Source organism: Galleria mellonella, unplaced genomic scaffold (genome assembly GCF_026898425.1).
Source record: "Galleria mellonella isolate WM207_F2 unplaced genomic scaffold, CSIRO_AGI_GalMel_v1 utg797, whole genome shotgun sequence".
In the NCBI taxonomy this organism is placed as follows: Eukaryota; Metazoa; Arthropoda; class Insecta; order Lepidoptera; family Pyralidae; genus Galleria; species Galleria mellonella.
The window spans coordinates 421,267-444,319 of record NW_026442156.1 but is presented as its reverse complement, the minus strand read 5'-3'; the positions used below and the strand labels follow the sequence as shown (position 1 = coordinate 444,319).

Sequence of the window (23,053 nt, the reverse complement as noted above, 5' to 3'; positions counted from 1 at the left end):
TCTGTAGATTACAAATAAAAAAAATAATGAAATATAAAATTATATAAAAAAAATGTAAGCGTATAATAGAATTTTACCTTCTATAATATAAAAGTCCATAAAATTGATGTTTTTCAGTTATCTATAGTTAATGTATCTAATTCATAACAAAAACATTTACACACGTGATATTCACAAAAATACTCTAACCGATAACACAACCACAACATACACTCGCATTCAAAAACTGATTGAAATTGGTGAATTGCCAATATTGCTGTCGCTCTGTTCTTTATCTAGGTGTATACCTATCACTATTCATTCATGTTACCGTTTTCAACATTTTCTCTAGTCGAGGACGTTAGCGAAATAGCAATATATTTTATCCCTGTCTATATTTTTTATCGATTGTCCTCGATTGGCATTTTATCCAATCAGAAAGGGTACAATTATAATCATAGACAGAGAATTACATACTATTTTTATCTGTGTTTTATCAAATATAATAACAATCATTAATATTTAATATTTTTAGCAATATGTTTATGTACAATAAGGAGTAAAGAAAGAATAGCTAAAGCGAAATTTATTACCAATTAAAATGTATTGCTGTTAATGTTTAAAGTACGTTTTACTTTAAACTCCCATTTTAATATTTCGTAGACAATTGCAAGCTCGAGACAAAGGTCAAGCTTAAACTATAACCACTCTTGAAAAAAGACGGAAGAATTTCGACTAAGGAATCTGTTCTTTAATATGAGTACTCTGTTTAAAAAGAGAATATACCTAATTATTAATATTTAAACAATATATGCTAAACAATTTACTTCCATATAAAAATTTCATAGGAATAGTATTTTTTTACTCTAGCAATTAAAATAACGCTTGTGTATCTGTGTGAATTAGCAAAAGTTACTCATGTGAAATAAAAAAAAAATAGTAGTCTATGGTTCAAGATGGCTCTCAAAGCTTTAGTTGGACAAAGTAAGTAAAAATATTTATTTAATAACAATTAAAATATGTTTCTAGTCCTAAATTACAATATATAATTATAATTTCTTCATTTAATTATATTATTTTCTTACCGACTTCCCTACTAGTCCATATGCCATTACAACAAAATATTCCTCCCCTTGCGATGACTAATTATTAAACTAGGAACGAAAATATCCAATTTTGCAAACTATAAGCAATCTATTTTTTATTAATCTTGTAATTTTGTACAAGTTTAAAAATGAAGTATGTACTATATTTTTATTTTTCAACTGCTATTATGCATAATACACCAATGTAAACAAATCATAATATTATACCTAAAATTCGAGTGCCTATTATTTTTCATAATAATTCTATGTCAGTTTAAAAAGTATTAATGCTTTGGATTAAATCTAATTATTTATTTTATTATAATGTGAAATTCCAATGCAGTGAGCAGTTCTTAAATTATTGATTTTCTTATGTCAAAGACCAGTGGGGTGGGGTGCGCCGGCAATACGTCACTAGTCATTGTTTAAAATAGGTAACTGGCTTTACCCGCAACTTCGTCCGAGTAACCAGGCCTTCTCCATCTCATATAGAACCTGTATACCAAATTTCATAGTGGTTAGTTAAGCCCTTAAGGCCACAATAGGTAATAAAATCACTTTCACATTTATAATATTAGTAAGATTTGAAATATACTCACAGTCCAAAATACATACACCTAGTATTATCCTAATATTACATATATTTGTTATTATAATACTGTATAAATAATAAACTACCTATATCCAATCCCTCGTTACTCTATATTAATTTCTACCTGCTTGTACTACAGAGATATGTTTACTGACCAGGGTAAAAATAGCCTATGTTCACTAATTTAATCAGGAATAATAAAGATTTACATTACACATTCAATATGAGTTTGATAAGGGAAAAAGGGATTATTAGTAATGGGATCTAAATAGGTCCATTTCTAACAATATACTCCCAAATCAACCTCCAAATGATTCCCTCTGGTATTCTTATCTTATATTTGCCAAGCTGTTGCATGTTGACCCATATTTTGTGCTTTTCCTTCTGGTAACCATAGTGGTTAATTCTCACTGAATTCATCTTGATGGGCCAATTACCTTTTATCCTCATCTATCATCTCTCACTGGTATACTACCAGCATATATTGATAGCACAGATACCTTTACACCATCACCAAATAAAAAAAAAGTGCTAACTGAATAGGATTACTTATAATTTTAGTATGGTATGTGGAATAATGTAGTACAGTATAAAAATTTCTGAAACATAAATTTGTTAAAGCTATTAAACACTTAAAACATAATATTATTGTACACAAACATATTTTTAAAAATATTAAATGAATAACTATTCCCAAATGCACTTCTTCATCTAAAAGATATGGACATTAGGCTATGAAAACAAAGCACAATATCCAATACCAGTAAAATAGAAGAAAAACTTGAAAATGAATACCAAACTACCAATGTAGTTTAAAATCCTGGTCTTGAAAGCAAGGAACTATTCCCAGTAGTAACTGACTTAAGGATGGATTCAATAGATATGAATGTATAAATGTATTGGATTGCATACAAGCTATTAAATTGCTATATAATGCTTTTGTTCATAGTAAATTAGAAAATAACGCAATTATTTGGAACCCACATGAGTCTAAATATATACTTATGGTGGAAAAAATCCAAAAGAAATTTGTAAGATGGCTGTACCAAAAACAGTATGGTTTCAAGGTGTCTTATCCCCATATATACCCGAGTATGTTTTTGTTGGGTATGGTGGGCTATAATACACTTGAAGTGAGACGAAAACTAAATTTAATTGAATATGTGTTAAAATTAGTGCGGGGGGAAAAGTGTAACCAAACTGTACTGGAATCAATATCAATAGGAGCGCCCAGTAACTATGTGCGAGCACGTCGACTGCACTTATTCGATGTTACATTGCGAAGAACAGAGTTCGCTAAGCAGGCTCCCCTGTCTCTTGCATTGAAACTACTCAATGATATTTTGAGCCAGTATCCGCAATTGGATGTATTTGCCTCTAACTTGCTGGAGTTTTGTCGGTTGACCACAGAGTATTTGTGTTCAGACGTTTTTGTTTAAGTCTTTTTATATTAGTGTAATATTCCTTTTTTTATATGTTGTTGTATTCATGCTTTCCTGGGTGGGCGTATTGGAAGACTGTAAGGCTCACCCAGTGGATGTAATAAATAAATAAATTAGGTTTTAATGAATGAATGGTGCATCACTAAAAGTATACTTATATTTTAATTATTTATGTTACTTTACTCACCTGTTAGTATTCAACTATATTTTTATATACTTATAGTGTTTAATCTATTCCTTACAGAGATTATGAATGAAGTGATCCGCTATCGCGGACCCAAAGGAAAGGAGTCTCAACGTATAGAATGGCGGATTCTCATTGTGGATCAGCTGTCTATGCGTATGGTCTCTGCTTGTTGTAAAATGCATGACATCTCAGCTGAAGGCATTACTTGTAAGTGAAATTCAACAATTATTTATTATACAATTCTCAATTCTATTGTTAAGAAATCTCAATCTGGTGCACATTGCTAACAATATGAGTATTCCTATTGATATTCTTAATTTAAGTAATCAAAACCAGTTATGCACTAACAATCCTCATTATATTACAAGTGTTTAATATTATACTCAGACTAAAATGCCATAATTGGTTTTACAGTGGTTGAAGACATCCACAAGAAGCGAGAACCACTATGTACCATGGATGGCATTTATCTCATCACACCATCAGAGAGATCTGTACATGCCCTTATCAATGATTTCTCTGTTGGTAATCGCATCATGTACAAAGCTGCTCATGTGTTCTTCACTGAAGGTAGTGATTATTAATAATGATGAAAGTTACAAATTGAAAGAAATATTTTGAATGCTAATTTTAGTTTTTAATTATTTGTAATAACCATAAACAGACCAAATTATATTTATCCAATTAGTTATTATTATTATTTCAGCCGTTAACTCTCCACTACTGAACTTGCTGTTTCCTTCCCAATAAGGGGAGTTTTGCTAGTAGTAACCATGCTTGGCAGATGGGTTGGCAACCACAGTTAGGCTTTTAGAGATATTTTAAGAAGGATGTTGCTGCCCATCCCTTGCCCTGTCCAATTAGTATTATACACTTGATGACTATTATTGGCATTGTATAAAAATACTTTATATTTTTTTTTGTTACTAAAATGTTTGTATGACAAATATTTTATTAACAAAAAAAAATATGTCTGGTTTCTGTTTCAGATTTTCCAATAATACTTAATAAAACTTTGCATACAATATGATTGAAATGTTTACAACAACAAATAACAAAAGTATTATTAAGTATTTTTGTTGCAATATGATTGTATTGTAATTTATAAAAATAAGTTACCTACTTAAAAACAGAACAAAACTTAAATATCACTAAAAACAATCTAAAAATTAATTCCATGAATTTTCATGTTTGTTCCCTCATAACGCTGTCGGTAATAAACTGATTTAGATTTTTTTTTTATCTGAAAGGATATATGTACTTACAGATTGGTCCTATAGAAATTTTATCGAAATAGTTTTTAAATCAAAATACTTGAAGTAGTATTTTCCGAAAATTCGGGGACAAACGAAACAGAAATTTGATGTTAAAATTACATAATACATGCTGTTTAAAATTATTAAAAATATTAAAAGATCTTTCCTTAGGACTATTAGAATAGGGTTTATGATGAATAAAATATTAAGCTCCATTTACTGGGTCGATTTTGATACGAACAAAAACACGAAATTGAGCCCGAAATTTCGGAATTTCATTTCATGGTAGACCACCAGTTTTTTTTTTAACAGAACAATTTTTTTTTTAGTTTCAAATTAAAAAACTTCAAATTAAACTTATAATAATAATTAGGTCGTGTTTTTAAGAATTTTTAACTAAGATCGACTGCCAAAGTCGAAAAGTTTAAAGTGCCACAAAGTTTTAAAAATCTATAACTTCAAACTAAAATAGTTTCATAACTTATAATAGATACCTACTTTCATATTATTATCCCTATTCATAATAACTAAAACTTATTGCAAACATATTTTAACTATTAAGCATTCTATCATTTAAACTATATATTGAACATTTCACCATCTAAAATACATAGGTATAAATATTACGATTGTTGTTGTTTTAGACAGGAAATAAATGTTATTTTTTGCTATTTATATACAAACTCAACTATCTTGGATAAACTAACTGGTTACTCTTTATGGTTATTACAAAGACTTGTAAACTTATTATTACTAAATAATATATTTTCACTTCTTCATTTCATGCTTCTGTTTTTGTTTGCATTTTCAATATTATTTAATTTTCATTTTACAGCTTGCCCTGATGCATTGTTTGATGAATTGTCACGTAGTCAAGTAGCTAAATATATCAAAACATTAAAGGAAATCAACATAGCTTTCATTCCATATGAACAACAGGTTTGTTTTAAAAATAACATTTCTTTCACTATAAGGAAACATGCCTTCAAATTTAAAGCCTAAGTTCATTTACTTTAGTGTAAAAGGATGTTATTATATGTATGTCAATATATGTTATGCAAATATGTGAACATTGTTTTGCACGCTGCATTAGTGTGTCCTGAGGAATTATTCAATGAGTTATGCAAGTCTTCAGCAGCAAGAAAAATCAAAACACTGAAGGAAATCAACATAGCTTTCTTGCCATATGAAAGTCAGGTGAATATGCAAATTTTTGTTGAGTCATAAATTCAGTCATTTGTCTGCTATTTTTATCCCACTCTCCATATTCTGTCGCGAAGCAGATATGCTTGCATAACTGTTTCGATTTGAAAAACAGGCTACAGCAATGAAATTACAGATAAAATACACATCATACCTTGGCAAATGGTAATGTATAAAGGATATCATGGGGTTTATGTCAATAATTCCGTTCATGTCTTTGGATGACAATTGTCATTTACCATTAGGTGGGCCATCGGCTTATTTGCCATTCCAAATTGCATAAATAAAGCCACATTTTTAAAATAACAATACATCTTTCTCATTAATGATATATTACGTAATCTATTATTTTATTGCTGTTATAATTTTCGCTTTGTTTACAATAATTGTTACAGGTATTCTCTTTAGATTCGCCTGAGACTTTCCAGTGTATGTATAATCCCGCATTGGCCCAGACTCGCAATGCTAACATGGAGCGCATAGCAGAGCAAATTGCTACCCTCTGCGCTACACTTGGAGAGTACCCTTCTGTCCGTTACCGCAGGTACATGAAGTGCTTAAATCATTGGTTATTGTTACTAGAATAGAATACTATTTATTTTCACTTCAAGTCTTTTCAAATAAGTATGGATAGAAATTATTTAGTGCTGTTAGCCGCTATTTTTAGACATACTTATTTCTTATAGATAGTACAGCATGTAATAATTTTATAATATAAATGCAAACATATAGACATTTTTGACCATTTCTATTCTATATATAACTTCTATATTAACTCCTAAACCAATAATGAATTATCAATATTATATTGCAATATGATTCGATTTTACTTTTTGAGACAACACATTTAAGACCCTAGTATGCGGCATATTTTTGTCAATAAAATGTATAAATCCAGATTTTTTAATTTATATTTTTCTCTTCCAGCGACTGGGAACGTAATGTTGAACTTGCTCAACTTATCCAGCAAAAACTTGATGCTTACAAGGTAAAATAAATCTAATTTATCGAGTGCTTATTTAGGTATTTTTTCTGTGTTAAAATATTTTCCACTGTGCTTATTCAAACAATAGACGTAATATAGAAACATCTAAATTAAAACATATTTAATTGTAATAATGTGAATTATTTGTAGGCAGATGAGCCAACAATGGGCGAAGGACCTGAGAAAGCGCGCTCTCAACTTCTTGTTTTAGATCGTGGCTTCGATTGTGTCTCACCCTTACTGCATGAACTTACTCTTCAAGCTATGGCATATGATCTTCTACCTATTGAAAATGACGTTTACAAGTAATATACATTTATTTACATCAACCAATAATAAAATTTAGCAAAACATATTTAATTATCGTCTGTTCTGTTTTATTTTTTAAGATATGAAGCATCACAAGGTCAATTAAAAGAGGTATTGCTAGATGAAAATGATGAACTATGGGTTGAACTTAGACATCAACACATTGCTGTTGTGTCCACTTCTGTTACTAAAAACCTGAAGAAATTTACGGAATCTAAGCGAATGGGAGGAGGTGTATATTTTTTTTATATTTATTTTATTCAATTTATTTATTGTACAAAACAATAACATATCTATATTTTTAAATTTTCATTTTAGGTGATAAACAATCAATGCGAGATCTGTCACAAATGATCAAGAAAATGCCTCAATATCAAAAAGAACTATCAAAATACGCAACACATTTACGTCTTGCTGAAGACTGTATGAAAGCCTATCAAGGATATGTTGACAAACTCTGTAAAGTAGAACAGGTAAAAATTAATAATTTTTTTGCTGATACAGACATGTAATTATTTAAGCATGAATCTTATGTTATTATTTCTTTCAAAGGACCTTGCTATGGGAACAGATGCAGAGGGAGAAAAAATAAAGGATCACATGAGGAGCATTGTGCCTGTCCTTTTAGATCAAGTAAGATTTTTCTAATTGTAATAAATAATGTCCTGAGTGATTGTGTTACAATACTTTTGACGTGCCTTGATATAATTTTCAGACGCTTACAGCTATTCTATCAACAAAAGTTAAAAAAACAATTAGTAGGATAGCTATATTTTATAATGTCATTTTGTTGTTAATTGCAGGGTGTAACAAACTTTAACAAGATGCGCATTATCGCATTGTACATCATGTCAAAAAATGGTATATCAGAAGAGAACTTGAACAAGTTGGTAACACATGCACAGCTCGAGCCGTCAGACAAGCAGGCTTTACTTAATCTCGCCAACCTCGGCCTCAACGTAGTTATCGATGTAAATATTTTATAACGTATTTATTATTTAGTAACGCATATAATATTATTTTTCATCCGGCTATATCTGACATATACAAAAGTATATGTCCCATACTAATTTTGTTTAAATTAACAAATTTTTTAATTATAATATCTTTTTTTACTCCTTATACATTATTTGTACTCTTATATAATGGAAATTTGTCATATTTAAAGGGTAACAGGAAAAAACAATATCAAGTGCCGAGAAAAGAACGAATCACTGAACAAACGTACCAAATGTCACGATGGACACCTGTAATAAAAGTAAGTAACATTACCATTATTGAAATACCATACCATTCTTTCTTGGATCAGAAGTGATAGTCATTTATATAATTATTCATTAATATAATAAATACCTAAAATTTATAACGATAGAATGGATGAATGTTTGGTTCTTTTTCACGCAAAAACTACTCAACAAATATGAATGAAATTTGATACACAGGTAGGTTATATACTAAATTAGCACAAGATACTTTATGTACTGATTCACGCAGGCTAAGCCGCGGCACACAAATAGAACGTGATATTACGTATTTTAAATTTGATTATGAAAAAAATTTATGTGAGATTATAGCTTATAGGAGAGGAGTAATTGATGGACCATTATTCAATATATGTCATAGCATATTATTATTATTTATTATAGTCATTAAAATGCTGTAATTATTTTAACTAAACCAAAATAATCATACTTTATCATACATCATATATCATACATCTACCCGTCTGTTACAGCACTCTATCCCAGTAACTACAAATGCTATCCATTTGAAGTTTGAATCAGTTTTAGATATCATTGGTCCATACATGTAAAATAAGCCGTCAATCGTCATAGGACTGCACGTCAGAAATGAAAACTTCTTAGCTTCACTTATTTAACTAAAATTTATTGGGTTGTTAAAAAATATTATTTTGAAAATAATTTTTGTTTCAAATTATTTTTTCAACGTATTAGTTATAAAATTTTCGTTTAATACTCTGTTTTACATGAAAAAGATTTATATAAAAAATATCTAAGCGTAATCGTTACGCTACATCAGTGCTTTTCCCCCATCTCAAAAACTTAAAAATAATTCAAATAAATATTTTTATTTTCTTTGCTAAGAGGTCCAAAAGGGGTAATCAACATTTTAAAGAGATCCTACTAGTGCAAGTGGAGTATCATGTATATTCCGCTATCGCCGAAGTTTTTTTTTTTTTTTTAAACAAAAAATCTGAAATAATTACAAATAACTAAAAATGGCGCAAAATAAGAAATCACGAATTGCAGTATCAATAATAATATCTATTACCTGTGTCTATTTCGTATAAGAAACAATACAGGCCATTTTTCTCAATCAATTTTTCGATTCAGGCAATGTTTAACTCGCACCTGGCCTATTATTTATTAAATAGCTAGTATTTAGATAATAAATGATTAACTAAATTCTATTTATTTTAGGACATTATTGAGGACGCAATTGATGACAAACTTGACCAACGTCACTTCCCATTTTTGGCGGGCCGAGCCCAAACTTCTGGATACCAGGCCCCAACAAGGTTAGTGATCTCAACTTTATAAGAAATGAGAACTAAAATACAGCTCTTCACCGCTTGATAATGTGGCTTTCTATAAATGAAAAAAATATAATCGTTTAAGTATTTTTATAAATTATCCACTACAAAAGAAAAAGATAAAAAATTTCTGCTTTATATATAATACTAGTTTAAACATAGAACACTCTTAAACCAATACAAATAAAATAGCCATAAATATTAATATATTGTTTAACTATCGAAGTTGCAATCATCAATGTGGTGTGGAAAGTGTAGGAGTGTATTTAAACTGCTACGGCATTAAGATTACAAAAGCCATATTAGCTCCCATACCAAACTGTCAAATATACTATTTGTAATGCTGTTTTAGTTCATTTCTAATTTTTTATTCACATACATTGTAGAAGTTCTAAATCTAAATTTGAGCAAAGTAAACTAGGCTTTATATTATTATTATTTTTAGATTAGGTCTGAAAATTTATATATAAAACACACAATGTAGTTCGTTACAGTATCGATAGAAATCCATATTTATTATTGATTCAATTGCATGTCGTGAAGTAGTTGTAGAGTATATTTGACGTTAACTTTCTTGTATGTTCTTGTACTCAAAATAACTTTTATTTCAGTGTTCGTTATGGTCATTGGCATAAAGATAAGGCACAGCAGACCATAAAAAATGTACCCCGCCTCATTGTCTTTGTTGTCGGTGGTAAGTTTATTTTATACCTATTACAATAAACATTCTATATTTTATGACAACCACCATTTAAATTTAATATATCGTGGTTAAAAATATATAATCTTCAATTATTTTTAAATTAAACAAAATTACTTGTAATTATTACACATTTTGGACTAGTGCGACAATGTGATTATAATAAATACAAAATTTAAACGTTACATTACTACAAATGTTATAGAATTGAATTGGTAACTATATTGTCTTTTCAGGTGTATGCTTCTCTGAGATCCGTTGTGCCTATGAGGTGACAGCTGCCCTCAAGAACTGGGAGGTAATCATAGGCTCTTCCCACATCATGACACCAGAAATATTTCTCTCGGACTTGAGCTCACTCACTGCCTAAATAGCTGAGAAAATCAGCTATTTAATAACTAACTACTGTATCGTTCACAAAATTAAATGCTATACTAAAGAAAACGCCTTGACTTGTAGGCATGTGGTAGATTGACGTCAAACAACTAATTATGTAGAAGTAACCTTTTGACCATCGATTGTGATATTCTTAAGTTATAACTTGAATTGTTGCAACTACTTGCGATTGAAGATATAAAGATACAAAGTAATATATGTCCTGTAGTAGTATAATTATTTTGATTATTTTCCTTATTATTAGTCCTAACGTTAGCAAAATAATAAAAAAAGGATTTCTAACTAAACTTATTTTAGAACAAGGTCCTAAGAGTAGTATTAACGTTAAGGTTACCAAAATTAACGAAAGATTTTACAAATCACGCGGCAACATACACAACAATATTCACATGTATATTCTTAATTTCATTTCCTATTAACACAGGTATCTTTGTATCTTTTAAATTATAAACATGAAAAAGACATCAGAAATCTGTCATGCGATACTAAATACAATTTGATACACCTATAGTTTATCAAAACTTTCATGACTTTGTTTCTGAAAATGAAAGAATTAAATATTTATTATTCATTAATATAATTGCTACATTCCGAAGCTTGTTATTGTGACCTGTTTGTTTATATAATGTAGATTATTTACTTTCTTATTTACTATTTGTTTCGAAATTGCCATGACCTCCTGTCTTATCTCGGCATACCATGTGATTACTAGCCGCCAGTGTGGTTATTATAGACTAATATCGTCTTATATGAAGAAGTGCCCAGCCAACTGGGACTATAATGAATTGTCCTATCGTTTGATCTTTTTTTTATTGCTATAGAAAAATTCTGTTTCTTGCTGTTGGATACTTCCTCATTATATAATAATTGGATCAACCAACATAATATCATTAATTATCAAATACACATTGTTTAGAGTTTTGAATGAATAATGATCTAACACATGTTTACATAGATTTATTTGTGATATGTTTTAAAACAATTAAAGATGGTTCAATGTATATTAAGTTTTTGTTACATGTAGAATATTTATATTGTTAAAAACTTTAAAGTTTTAAGTATCATTTTAGATTTAGTTTTAAGAGTTTAAATGTATTTAAATAATTTATCATAACTTTGTTAATATGTTTTGCGTTTTTTGTTTTAAAAATACATTGTGCACATAAAAAGTTATGTAATTGAACAACAAAGTTGGTAGTCATATCTAATGCCTTTTTATTGCTTTTGTTTCATTTTTTAATGCCAAATGCTAGAATGAATACTATCTTTTAACCGGTGCAGTGTGATAAGTACAATACAAAAAATTAACTGTTCAAAATGTAACGTGCCCCAACAGTTGTTATTCCATTCAAATACAACATATGCACCGTTAGTTTCTCTACAAATATCTAAATGTTTATACTGTAGATTACAATTCGCTAGAACTTTATATATATTATTCTCTAGAACTTTTGACTTGGCTCTTCAAGGTAATTAAGAATTATGTATATGAAATGTGTGTATCATCACAGTTTATTTCGCATATGCATTTCACTGACAGTTGCTGCAATAATCATCTATTCACAATTTTTTCCTGTAATGTGTGTAATTAAACATTATTTAATCGAATAATGTTTGAATAAATAATGTTACATAATAGATGTATTTCATCTCACTTAAATGTGTTTATTAGAAAATAAATCATAATTTAACAATATTTAATAATAGAATTTGCTGCAGTTTTGTCAATATTGTTAGAATTGAAATTTTCAGAAACATTTCTACTTGTGAATCATTTATTAATTAATCTGTAAGGTTATTAATTAGAAGTAAATTGTTTTATCTAATGCCATAATTAAGGCTTTCATTTCATATATATCTACAAAAATGTATTCATTATACTTAAACTGTTGTAACCAATGAATTAACTGGAAATGGTGTAAACTGGCCGTGGTTTACTGCATCATTATAATATAGATAGCATATAAGTGTGTCACAGACTTATTTTATAACCAACCATTTGTGCAATTACGTAGAAAAGTATTATTGTCTACACGCATTAATTACCAGTATTGAGATGTTAAAAGTTTCATTAAAAATATTTAATCGTCAGATAGATATTTTATTTTAAGAATAAGTACTTACTTTCATTATTGTGCTGTGACCCGAGATGATAACCTGCAGAGATTAGTGTAGTCATCATTATAATTTCTATTATTACGTACAATAATTTCCTTTGATTCGGACGTTTCCGTTGAAGCTAGAAGAAATGACTAAAGATCTCGTAATACTTGCTTATTCCGGGGGATTGGACACTAGTTGCATACTAAAATGGTAATGTTTAAAAAAATATATTTTAATACTGCAGCACTAAATTAATGTTATAACAGTAAACAATATATTCCAATAGGTTGATTCAAAAGAACTACGATGTCGTTTGTTACATGGCGGATGTTGGACAAAATGAAGATTTCCAAAAGGCTAAACAAAAAGCTATTACCATTGGAGCCAAAGACGTAAGCAAATTTAATATTTTTGATAACACCAATTTCAAATTTAACAAAATGACTAAATTATAGATTCGTACCTACTTTCTTGAAAACTCAGTACGCAAATATTTTTTTTTAATACTAGTTTAAAGTATAAGCATTTAATATGTAAAAATACTATTTTATACCTATACATATTTTTTGCAAATACTGTACGGTAACTATTATTATTATTATTGAGAAATGGCAGGCATAAAAACATATAACACTACTGCGACCTCTACGATCTTTTATGCTTTCCCTTTTGTAATGTTTGCTGCTAATTCCTTAAAACTAAATATTAAGAAAGGAGAATTAATCATCGCAAAAATTTTTATTTTTGTTAGGTATTAGTATTCTTTATCAATGCTCTTATACCGAATATATAAAATCTTGTGTTTGTTGAAAAAAATTTTTCAGGTAATAGTAGAAGATCTACGTGAAGAATTTATAAGTAATTATATGTTACCAGCCATACAAATGGGTTTAGTTTATGAGAATCGTTACTATCTAGGAACTTCTCTGGCTCGACCATGCATATCGGTTGGACTAGTGAATGCTGCGAAAAGACTTGGAGCAAAGTAAGTAGTACTTTAGCGCTCGTGTACGTGTATCACACTAGTAACAGACTACATGCAGATATTTGGTTTAAGAAATTCAAATATAAAACAGGATATTTTTGTATAACCTAGTACAGCAAACAATATTAACTTTTAGACTTTCACGCTGTATGGTTTATAGTTCATAAGAGACAGGAACTTTTTTTTATGCAACTTAGAATAGCAAACAAGCTGACGGCCCACCTGATGGAAAGTGGTAACCGTCGCCTATAGACATGAGCAGTACTATGGACATAACAGAGTATACTGTTTCGCCCATGATGCACCCCATGCGTTGCCATTCCTGAGGATTCAGGTGTTATTATCCTCTGTACTCTGTAAATTCACTACCATATCCCAACCTTCAAACCGAAACACGGCCATGCAAATAACTGCGTCGAACGTGATTATTTAAGTAAACTATGATAATTTGCCTGAGGTATCTCGACGTTTCAAACAGGTTACACCGGCCGTGGTCACGTGTAGACTGAGGTAATCCTGTCATGTTTCCACTTCTGAAACAGAAGTTTTTTTTTTTCTATCTACTCATTATTACCTGTCTCTTATCAACTATATGGCAAACAATGTTTTACGAGTATACAATTTTAAATTGAAATTTTCCCAGCCAAATCCTCACATAAAATATTTTTTTATGAAAAACTAGTTACCGGCACGGCATTTATATTCGTTTATAATTCCAGCTACATTTCCCACGGCGCTACCGGTAAAGGTAATGATCAAGTTCGATTTGAACTGAGTGTATATTCACTGTGGCCTGAAGGCAAGGTAATTATTTCTTTAATTAGATAAGTTACATGAAAATAAGTACGTATACTTGCATATATAAATACTTAAAGAAGTATTTATGTCACAATAACCTGACTTTTTATTCATGTAGATAATAGCCCCATGGCGTCTACCTGAATTTTTTGAAAAATTTCAAGGACGAAGTGATCTTATAGAATATGCAAAGAAAGAAAACATTCCTGTAGCCGCTACGCCCAAAGAACCGTGGTCAACAGATGAAAATATTATGCATGTAAGGTAAGATGTATAAAAAAAAACTATACACACTCACCAACAATGGTATTTATTAACATTAATCCCACTGAGTCTTTGTAGTTATTTTAATTATAAAGACCATCAATTTATTTTTACTACTTAGTAAATTAAACAAATTTCTCAATAGTACATTACAGCAGCGGCCAGCAACTGAGGCATTGATGGACGAATGTGCAAATGTGGGCCGAGGCGTAGCCGAGGCACATATACGTGAGTCCAACAATGCCTTGTGGCCAAGGCTTGTGTAGTACTTGTCTCAAACAATGCGCGGAAATCAAAAACACAATTCTACTTTTTAAGTTCAATGACGAATAACAAACAATAATAATTTTTCACGCGCCATAATGTTCCTTTGTTTTTTTTTTCAATAAACAGCTTTCTATTTGCAAGCCAGTTCGAAATTTAAATAAAACCTTGTATTAGTTACCTCCTTGGTAGCCATGTTTCGAAGTAAAAGTTCATTCCATTTATAAATTACAGAACAGATATAAGTTTACATAGTAATTTATCTGGCCGCAAAACACGACAGATATGGATTTTCATAGAACTTTGGCCGGCCGCTGCCCGCATGTATCTAGCCAGTACGGCAATTTGATTTATCTCGAAGAAGATTGTCAAAATAATGCTCACATTTCCAAGTATGTTTGAGAAAAGAAACTTAGTTCAAATACAATTTTCAACTTTTTATACCTATTTATACTTGTTATTATATGTACCTATAGACCGGCTTTAACGGCGCAGATTAAACGCCCTTTTTAGTGAAAACTTATCACAAGCTTCTGTACAAAATTACTGGCAGTGGTTTTGTGTCAGTCTCTGTATTTTAACCTAATTTTTTTACCATGAGTAACGAGTGAGCCGTCTTAGACAGTTTATCTTAGGAGCACAGTCCTGCTGTTCTGTCAAAAGTATTAACGTAACGATACGTGGCGTCTGTTTCACCTCCTTTGAACGTAGCCCCTCTCTTAAGGCCATACTGATTACGTGCACCTACTATATCAGACATACGTGAGCTAGCATATAAATATTAATAAAGGTTTTTATTATTATTTATAATATTGTTATTTGTAGCTACGAGTCAGGGGTTTTAGAAGATCCCTCAGCTATCCCTCCAAAAGGAATTTACAAAATGACCCGTGATCTACAACAAACTGAAGATTACCCATCAATAATAGATATAAATTTTGAAAAAGGTCAGTTTTAATGCGTATCATACCAAATATTTAAATTCGAATAATAGATATAATTCGATAAATAGATCCTATACCTACCTATCTAGCAACAGTCTTCGTTCATTTAAATTTTCGCTCACCAAAAACTATAGAACAATAATAATACAAATAATACAGTAATAAAAAACATACTGTAATTATATAATGGACACTAAAAATGTAGTTATGTGTAATTTTTACCGCTCTGCGAAACGTTGTGGCAGTACAGTGAAATAAATCCAGTTGTGAACTTGTAAAAATATCATTTAGCAGATGAGTGAATGATGCCTGATCAGTATGCAATGCCCTTTTCCGTGGTAGAGCAAATATTTCGTAATTGCGGTCGCGCTTACTAAGTTCTGAATCAGACATACTTACAAGGACCAATATTGACGCATGATACTTTATTTCCCTAATTCTATTAAAGAAATACTCTAGCAGAGACGTCGCCTTATCTCTAGGGAATTAATCCCACCATACCTAATAGGAAAATACTAGGATATATATCAGGATAACCTACGTGATACTCATATTGTTTACGGTACAGCCACCTAACAATTTTTATTTTTTATTATTTGTATATAGTTATGTACCTATCTACCTTTAGAACTCAGAGTACTATACCTTTAATATGTGAAACCTAATCCGTAGAAAGATCTTTAATTTGTAACCTATTGAGATTATTTTATGACATTCAATATATCATTATGTAAAATTACATCGCTAAATACGTTGGCGTATATAAGGTTATCTTTCAGAGCAGCCCTAATCTCTTAAACAAAGCGCATATCCACTCCTTCATATGTCATGCTCTTAGTTCAAAACCCCGCTCCTTGTTTTATGACGGGCACCAGACAATTCTGGAGTGGGCACGACTCATTTCCCCATTCTTCTTTGAATGCTAGATATTTATGTATTAACCATTAATTTACATAACAAAAATGTTAATTTAGGTCTGCCTGTATCAGTTCGAATCCCGAGCGGCCATGAAAATGCCTTACTTGTTACTAACTTCTTACCTCTGGTGCAGACTTTAAATAAGCTAGGAGGCCAACATGGAATTGGTCGTATTGACATCGTTGAGAATCGCTTTCTTGGATTGAAGGTAAGTATTAATATGAACGTAGGTTAATAAAAACATTTATTTGTTTTTAAATTGATCTTTGAATATACACTGTCTCTGCGAGTCACAATTCCAAAAACACTACTATTTTATTCATCAGGAATTATGAAGTTGGCGTCCTTTTCATCTTCATAATGATCAATTGAATAGTTAAGCATCAAAAGGTAATAAGCCAATAAACACATTCGCATTTATAATATTTATAAAGATAGGAAGTAAGATTTCGAAATTTAAATTTGATTAGTTGTGAATTTTATTTTTTAAATTGCAGTTGTGGTGAAAGGTCTGTCGATAAACGTTTAACATGACTATATACCCTTAAAACAAGTTAAAACAAATTACCAGAGGGAAACTTTGTACAAAAGTCGTTTGCTTGGGTACCTCTGTCCCATTCGTGTTTCAACCGTAAGGCAGTTGTTTGCATGACTATGTTACGGTTTGAAGCATGGGATATGGCTTGAATTGACAGAGTGCAGAGGAATAACACCTGAATCCTCAGAAATGGCAACGCATGGGGAGTATTATGGGCGAAACAATACACCCTGTTATGTCCATGGTACTGCCCATGTCTATAGGCGACGGTTACCACTTTCTATCAGGTGGGCCGTCAGCTCGTTTGCCATTCACTTAGAATGGCAAACAAGCTGCATAAAAAAAATAAACACGTGTGTCACGTACACGTTCCACCCAAATCTCATGCCACGCTCGTAGGCAAAAGTATAATCTAAGATATTTTTGAAAGCTCTTCTGATCGCAGTGTGAGAACACGCCTAAAAGTTCAATGTTTGCCACTATTTAGGCACATGTACAGATAAATTATCTGATGATGATTAGCCGTGATTTATCCTTGTTCTTTATTGAAAACAGAAATTACTTTAAAACATTTTTAATATAAATGTAAGGCAAGTTCAATTTTTACTAATAAATATCTTACAGTAAACCTCCCATTAGAGAAATTGTTATAAAAAGGATGCAAGAATTATATTTTATATAGATCTTAAAAAATTCCAAAGACAATCGTACAGATAAACAAATATTTAAATATATCTGATAGCCTTAATTAAAATTATGAACTTATAATATTTATTGGAATATATATTCAAATAAATCCTTCTATTGTTTTAATGCATTACAATTTTAGAACCAAACCATTCGCCTATGTTGTATTGGCTTGGACACAATATTATTGTACGTGTATTTAAAAATATCTTGTGTTTATTATATCCCATACTTGTGCCACTTGTTTTGTCAAAGTTGAAGTCGATTTTTTGTTAAACATAATTTTAATATATGAATAAATTTTAGTCAAGAGGACTGTATGAAACACCAGCTGGTACAATATTACACAAAGCGCATATTGACCTAGAAGCATATGCTCTTGATCGAGAAGTCTTACGGTAAGAATTACAATAGATTTTTTTTTTATCTATGTAATTATGAATTGAATTAACCAGCTCCAATTAATTGCAATAAATCAAATATAAATCAATTATCTATTTTTAATCACAGAGTAAAAAAATACCTTCAAGATAAAATGGCGGATTTCGTTTATAATGGATTTTGGTTTTCTCCTGAGGCTAATTATACAAAAAAATGCTTAGAGTTATCACAAGAATCAGTCGCTGGAACAGTTACAATCCAAATTTTCAAAGGAAATGGTATGTACAACTAACTATGCTAAATCTATTTATATTTTATAGATATCTTTATCAAAATACTATTTACTTATTACTAAACCTCAAAACTATAAGCTATATAAACTACAAGTGGCAAACGAAAATCGATTTCTAAATAGGTTTGTAATACGTACTATGCATGAGAAAAAACTAAATGCTGTGTATGACCAGCTATTTCATTTACAGAGATATAGTAACCTCATAATTATAAATTAATTTTGCCTAGGTACTAGTAATCAAGTAAGTTTTTTTTCTAAAGGTTGGCTATAAAATAGTAATCCCGCCTGCCCTATCGATATACGCTGGCCAAACACCAATGAGAGATAGTAGATGAAGCAGATCAGTTTTTTTTTTTTTTATGGGTGAAAATGGTATGGTAACCCCGCCTGCGCTAAACAGGATACGCTGGCGGAGCACCAGTGAAGGGTGATAGATGAAAATGAAAACAGGCTAGTTAGCCCATCATGATGAATTCTTCAGGAATTAACAATGATAATTTCCAGGGAGAACCGCGATGAGGTCGGCATGGTTAGGTATATTGCTAGCAATAGGATTCTCAGTCTCCATTACTAACAATGCTCATCTCTCAGCTCAGCTCATCATAATTAATTTCAACAGAACTAAGATATTTTCCAAGAGAAACAGCGTGAGATCGACCCAATGTACTGCTGGCAAGAGAATATACTTGTAGAAACCTCAAACATTCTAATTAAAAAACCACCTAAATATTCCCTCTCTACGTATCACGTAATCGTTTACGGATAGGTAGAAAGTTCTTAACAAAGTAAAGAAGAGTGTTCCATAGTCTATTATAACAAAAAGGTAACCATATTTTGTTCAATCATCGGTTTTATATTTATAGTGCAATTTGGATTTTAACAGGCTGTCTTATTGTCGGGTCAATTACTTTTGTTAACGCTTTCATTGAGTCCTATTGAAAAAATCTATATTTTGACTACTATATTCTGTTTTCAACTTTATAAAAATGCAAGTCAATGTAGAACAACGTGTTTTTTTCTCTAGCACTAACTGTTCGTTTTACCTATCCTTGCGTGAAGATGGATAAACATGTTTACAACAAAATTTTATTGTTACAGTAACCATTTTAGCCAGAAAGAGTTCAACAGCTAGTCTCTATAACAAGGAATTAGTGTCTATGGACGTCGCCGGTGGTTTTTCACCAGAAGATAGTACTGGATTTATAAATATAAATGCATTACGTCTCAAAGAATATTCTAGATTTACAAAATATACAAAATTTTAATTTTTTTTTTGGAATCATGATTTACCTTTTCGGATACCATCACATTTTAAGTATGCCTCAAAAGGCAACCCTATGTCACAGAAAGTTATACTAGTACCAAAATACATTATATTTTTCCAAAAAAATCCAATACCCTACGACCTGCACGCCGCCTATTATATATTGATGTTAAGTTAAATTTTCTATAACTCACAACAACGGCTATTCTTAAACATAATTGGAAGTACACAATGGTATAGTAACACATAATAATAACATATGTAATGTAATAAATAAATAATAGGAAAGCTGCGCTCTCTCAATAAATCTCTGGCCCTAAATCTGGTCATAAACAATAGGTTTCAGAGTTACCTAACCCATATAGCCATAAGACCACTTTTTGTATCTTAATTTATATAATTTAATCTGTACTTTATGTTACTGTATTTCAGTTACTTAATTTTCTAATTGTCATTGTATATTTTTATATTTTTGGTGCAATAAAGAGTTAAATAAATAATTGGATAAACGTAGATTATGTACATACCTATTTTTTAACGTTTTAATCACGTTACAGAAGAACACTATAGAAACATTTGATTTTTATGAAACCTAAGTTATTAACTTATATATTTTGATATATTTTATTAGACTAGTAGAAAAATATCAACTTTCTCACCTTTCACGTCATTTTGTGAAACTTTTTTGTACCGGTAGTTTTTAGAGTACTTTGAAGATTCTACCCAGTGATATCGCCTCTGCCTTCTCTTCCCCCCCCCCCCCCCCCGTGTCCCTTATTATGCTTTTTTATTTTCTATATTTTCTAATCGTATGACAATTAGTTTACAATATACAAGCTCGCATAGTAGACAACGCTGCGATCTTCATATATAATAGTTGTGTCCAATACATAACTTATTTTGCATAATTATTAAAAAAAAATATGTTATATTTTTCATTTATTTTATTTATTACTTTTAAATATTTATTTATTGAATCACCAAAATAAGATACAGCAAAACATTTCAATACAATAAATACATTGACAGATTAAATCTAACTGTTCTTACATTTATCGGCAAACACAGCGTGCTTCGTGTTTGATAAACATTAAAATGGAATTCAATTATTAAATGTCATTAAATAAATAAAATATAGTACAATACAATCTTACATTATAGGTATAATATTGTATAACCTTATATATATATATATATATATATATATATATATATATAACATAAATTTTAGCATAAATATGATACAGAAAAATGTGTTCGTAAAATAATATTATTTTTTATAGATATAGGTAACTTATACAATAATTGAAATGGTAAAAAATTACTAGAAATTAAATTACTGATTTGAAGATTTCAAAGAATCAAGACTTTGTTTAATTTTACCGAACTTATCAATCCATCCTCGAACATGACACTCGCAAAAAGGAGTCGTCAGTCTTGCATGACTTCCATATTAGCTTTTAATGTATGGATTTGGTCACAAATTGACCAGATATCGGAAGTATTAAAACTTTGTGTTTACTAGCAATAATATTACGAAATCTAAGATCTTAAGGTAATATTGTATAAAGTGATAAATACATTTAAGAATGTTTTATTTTATTTTTTAATGCTAAAATGTTCATCGGACATAAAGTTTATATATTCCTTTTATCACATGATCTGCTTTTCCGTTAGAAATATGTACATTATACAATATCGAAAAAATATCTAACTATAGTATAATTTAACTCTATTCGTTTCCATCTTGAACATCAGGCTGACCAACATAACGAGAAAAGGAGGATTTATTTGTGTAGATTTGTTAGATATTTCTGAACAAGTCGTTTTACTTGGCTTGTGTGAAGTGCGCTCTCTTTTACCTTGGAACAACATTTTTCTATAAAATTATATTACCAAGCTATAAAAAAAATCCATTACGGCCGTCTTGAATAGGCCCATTATAAAGCATATCGCCATTTTAAAAACAGCGCTTCACTCAGGAAAATCATGGAATGCAATAACAGAATCGCGTTAAAAATGGCAAATACCTATTGTTCTTTTAAATTTTTGGAGTCATTCAAAAACCACAATTTTTCAAAAAAATTTTTTTTAATTAAAAAATCTATAAATTTTAACATTTTTGTCAATAAAAATGCATAAAAAAAACTGAAAAACATTTGTTTGCATTTTGTTAAAGATTATGATCATTTAAAATCAAAATCGTGATAATTCAGATCCTTTAACTTTTTTAAAAATTCGATCGAATAAAACAAAAAAACGGCTCGATGGATTGAATTGAAACTTTGTTGGGTTTTTGTGGGTATATTGAACTGTAAAAGGCACACTCAACATTACTGGTTTTCTCAGTATTTCCATCTTAGCGCCTGATTATACCAAAAGCCCTTTTTTTCTTGATTATTCAAATTAATGTAAAAAATAAAAAAAAAATTCGAAAAACCATAGCTGATTTTTGTCGGAAATTTATTCAAGATTTCAAAACCCTCCTTAATTTTCTTGTGTGATCAGCGGTTGCTGAGATATTGATGGTTAATGAGTGCGGATATACAATTATTGTTATTTTGATTTAATTCTAACGTTGATACTAGATGGCGCTGTGTTAACACGCGTAAACACGCTATAATTCCCTGGAAGTCAGGTTCTAACATTGTAGATTTAAAATATTTTGTACTGTAATTTTTTTTTTTTTCACATTATACTCATTCTTTCGTATGTGGTGTTTTATTTCGAGGATTTTTTTGGTCTGTCCTATACCGCGGCGTGTACGCCATCATTATGTTCCAAACATCTTCAGAGCAGTAATACACCACACATCTAAGGCCGGTGTCAATCTAATAATGATTTCATCGATCACTTACTCTGTGTAAAAATCTTTACATATAGTCTGTTAATCTTTGATAATTAAGCTTTGTTGAGACTTGCGT

The 23,053-nt window shown here is 30.3% G+C and overlaps 2 protein-coding genes across 3 annotated transcripts; both read left to right on the top strand.

Moving 5' to 3' along the window:
* Positions 1 to 874: 874 nt before the first annotated feature.
* On the top strand, positions 875 to 12,779 carry LOC113522474 (protein ROP). Of its 2 annotated transcripts, none has more exons than XM_026908163.3 (15): positions 875 to 963; positions 3,343 to 3,492; positions 3,700 to 3,855; positions 5,635 to 5,738; positions 6,140 to 6,288; positions 6,672 to 6,732; positions 6,880 to 7,034; positions 7,119 to 7,270; positions 7,357 to 7,511; positions 7,591 to 7,671; positions 7,842 to 8,009; positions 8,207 to 8,296; positions 9,480 to 9,577; positions 10,204 to 10,286; positions 10,529 to 12,779. In XM_026908163.3, the coding sequence occupies exons 1-15, from the start codon at positions 936 to 938 to the stop codon at positions 10,660 to 10,662; spliced, it is 1,764 nt and encodes a 587-aa protein (XP_026763964.1). In that variant the 5' UTR covers positions 875 to 935; the 3' UTR covers positions 10,663 to 12,779. The 2 variants fall into 2 exon arrangements, with proteins under 2 accessions (XP_026763964.1, XP_026763963.1); XM_026908162.3 differs by lacking the exon at positions 5,635 to 5,738 and adding an exon at positions 5,377 to 5,480.
* Positions 12,780 to 12,856: 77 nt separating this feature from the next.
* On the top strand, positions 12,857 to 21,273 carry LOC113522536 (argininosuccinate synthase). The gene is made up of 10 exons (XM_026908253.3): positions 12,857 to 13,001; positions 13,078 to 13,183; positions 13,616 to 13,776; positions 14,496 to 14,580; positions 14,693 to 14,838; positions 15,928 to 16,049; positions 17,021 to 17,172; positions 18,496 to 18,587; positions 18,700 to 18,848; positions 19,964 to 21,273. The coding sequence occupies exons 1-10, from the start codon at positions 12,937 to 12,939 to the stop codon at positions 20,128 to 20,130; spliced, it is 1,245 nt and encodes a 414-aa protein (XP_026764054.2). The 5' UTR covers positions 12,857 to 12,936; the 3' UTR covers positions 20,131 to 21,273.
* The last annotated feature ends 1,780 nt before the right edge of the window (positions 21,274 to 23,053 follow it).

Bases quoted from the DNA above. Each gene is read 5' to 3' on its own strand.
- LOC113522536 (XM_026908253.3), top strand. From the start codon at position 12,937: ATGACTAAAGATCTCGTAATACTTGCTTATTCCGGGGGATTGGACACT. The intron at 14,581-14,692 runs GTAATTATTTCT...TTATTCATGTAG, and splicing joins CACTGTGGCCTGAAGGCAAG to ATAATAGCCCCATGGCGTCT. The intron at 18,588-18,699 runs GTAAGAATTACA...TTTTAATCACAG, and splicing joins CTTGATCGAGAAGTCTTACG to AGTAAAAAAATACCTTCAAG.
- LOC113522474 (XM_026908163.3), top strand. From the start codon at position 936: ATGGCTCTCAAAGCTTTAGTTGGACAAA. The intron at 7,512-7,590 runs GTAAAAATTAAT...TTTCTTTCAAAG, and splicing joins AACTCTGTAAAGTAGAACAG to GACCTTGCTATGGGAACAGA. The intron at 9,578-10,203 runs GTTAGTGATCTC...CTTTTATTTCAG, and splicing joins GGATACCAGGCCCCAACAAG to TGTTCGTTATGGTCATTGGC.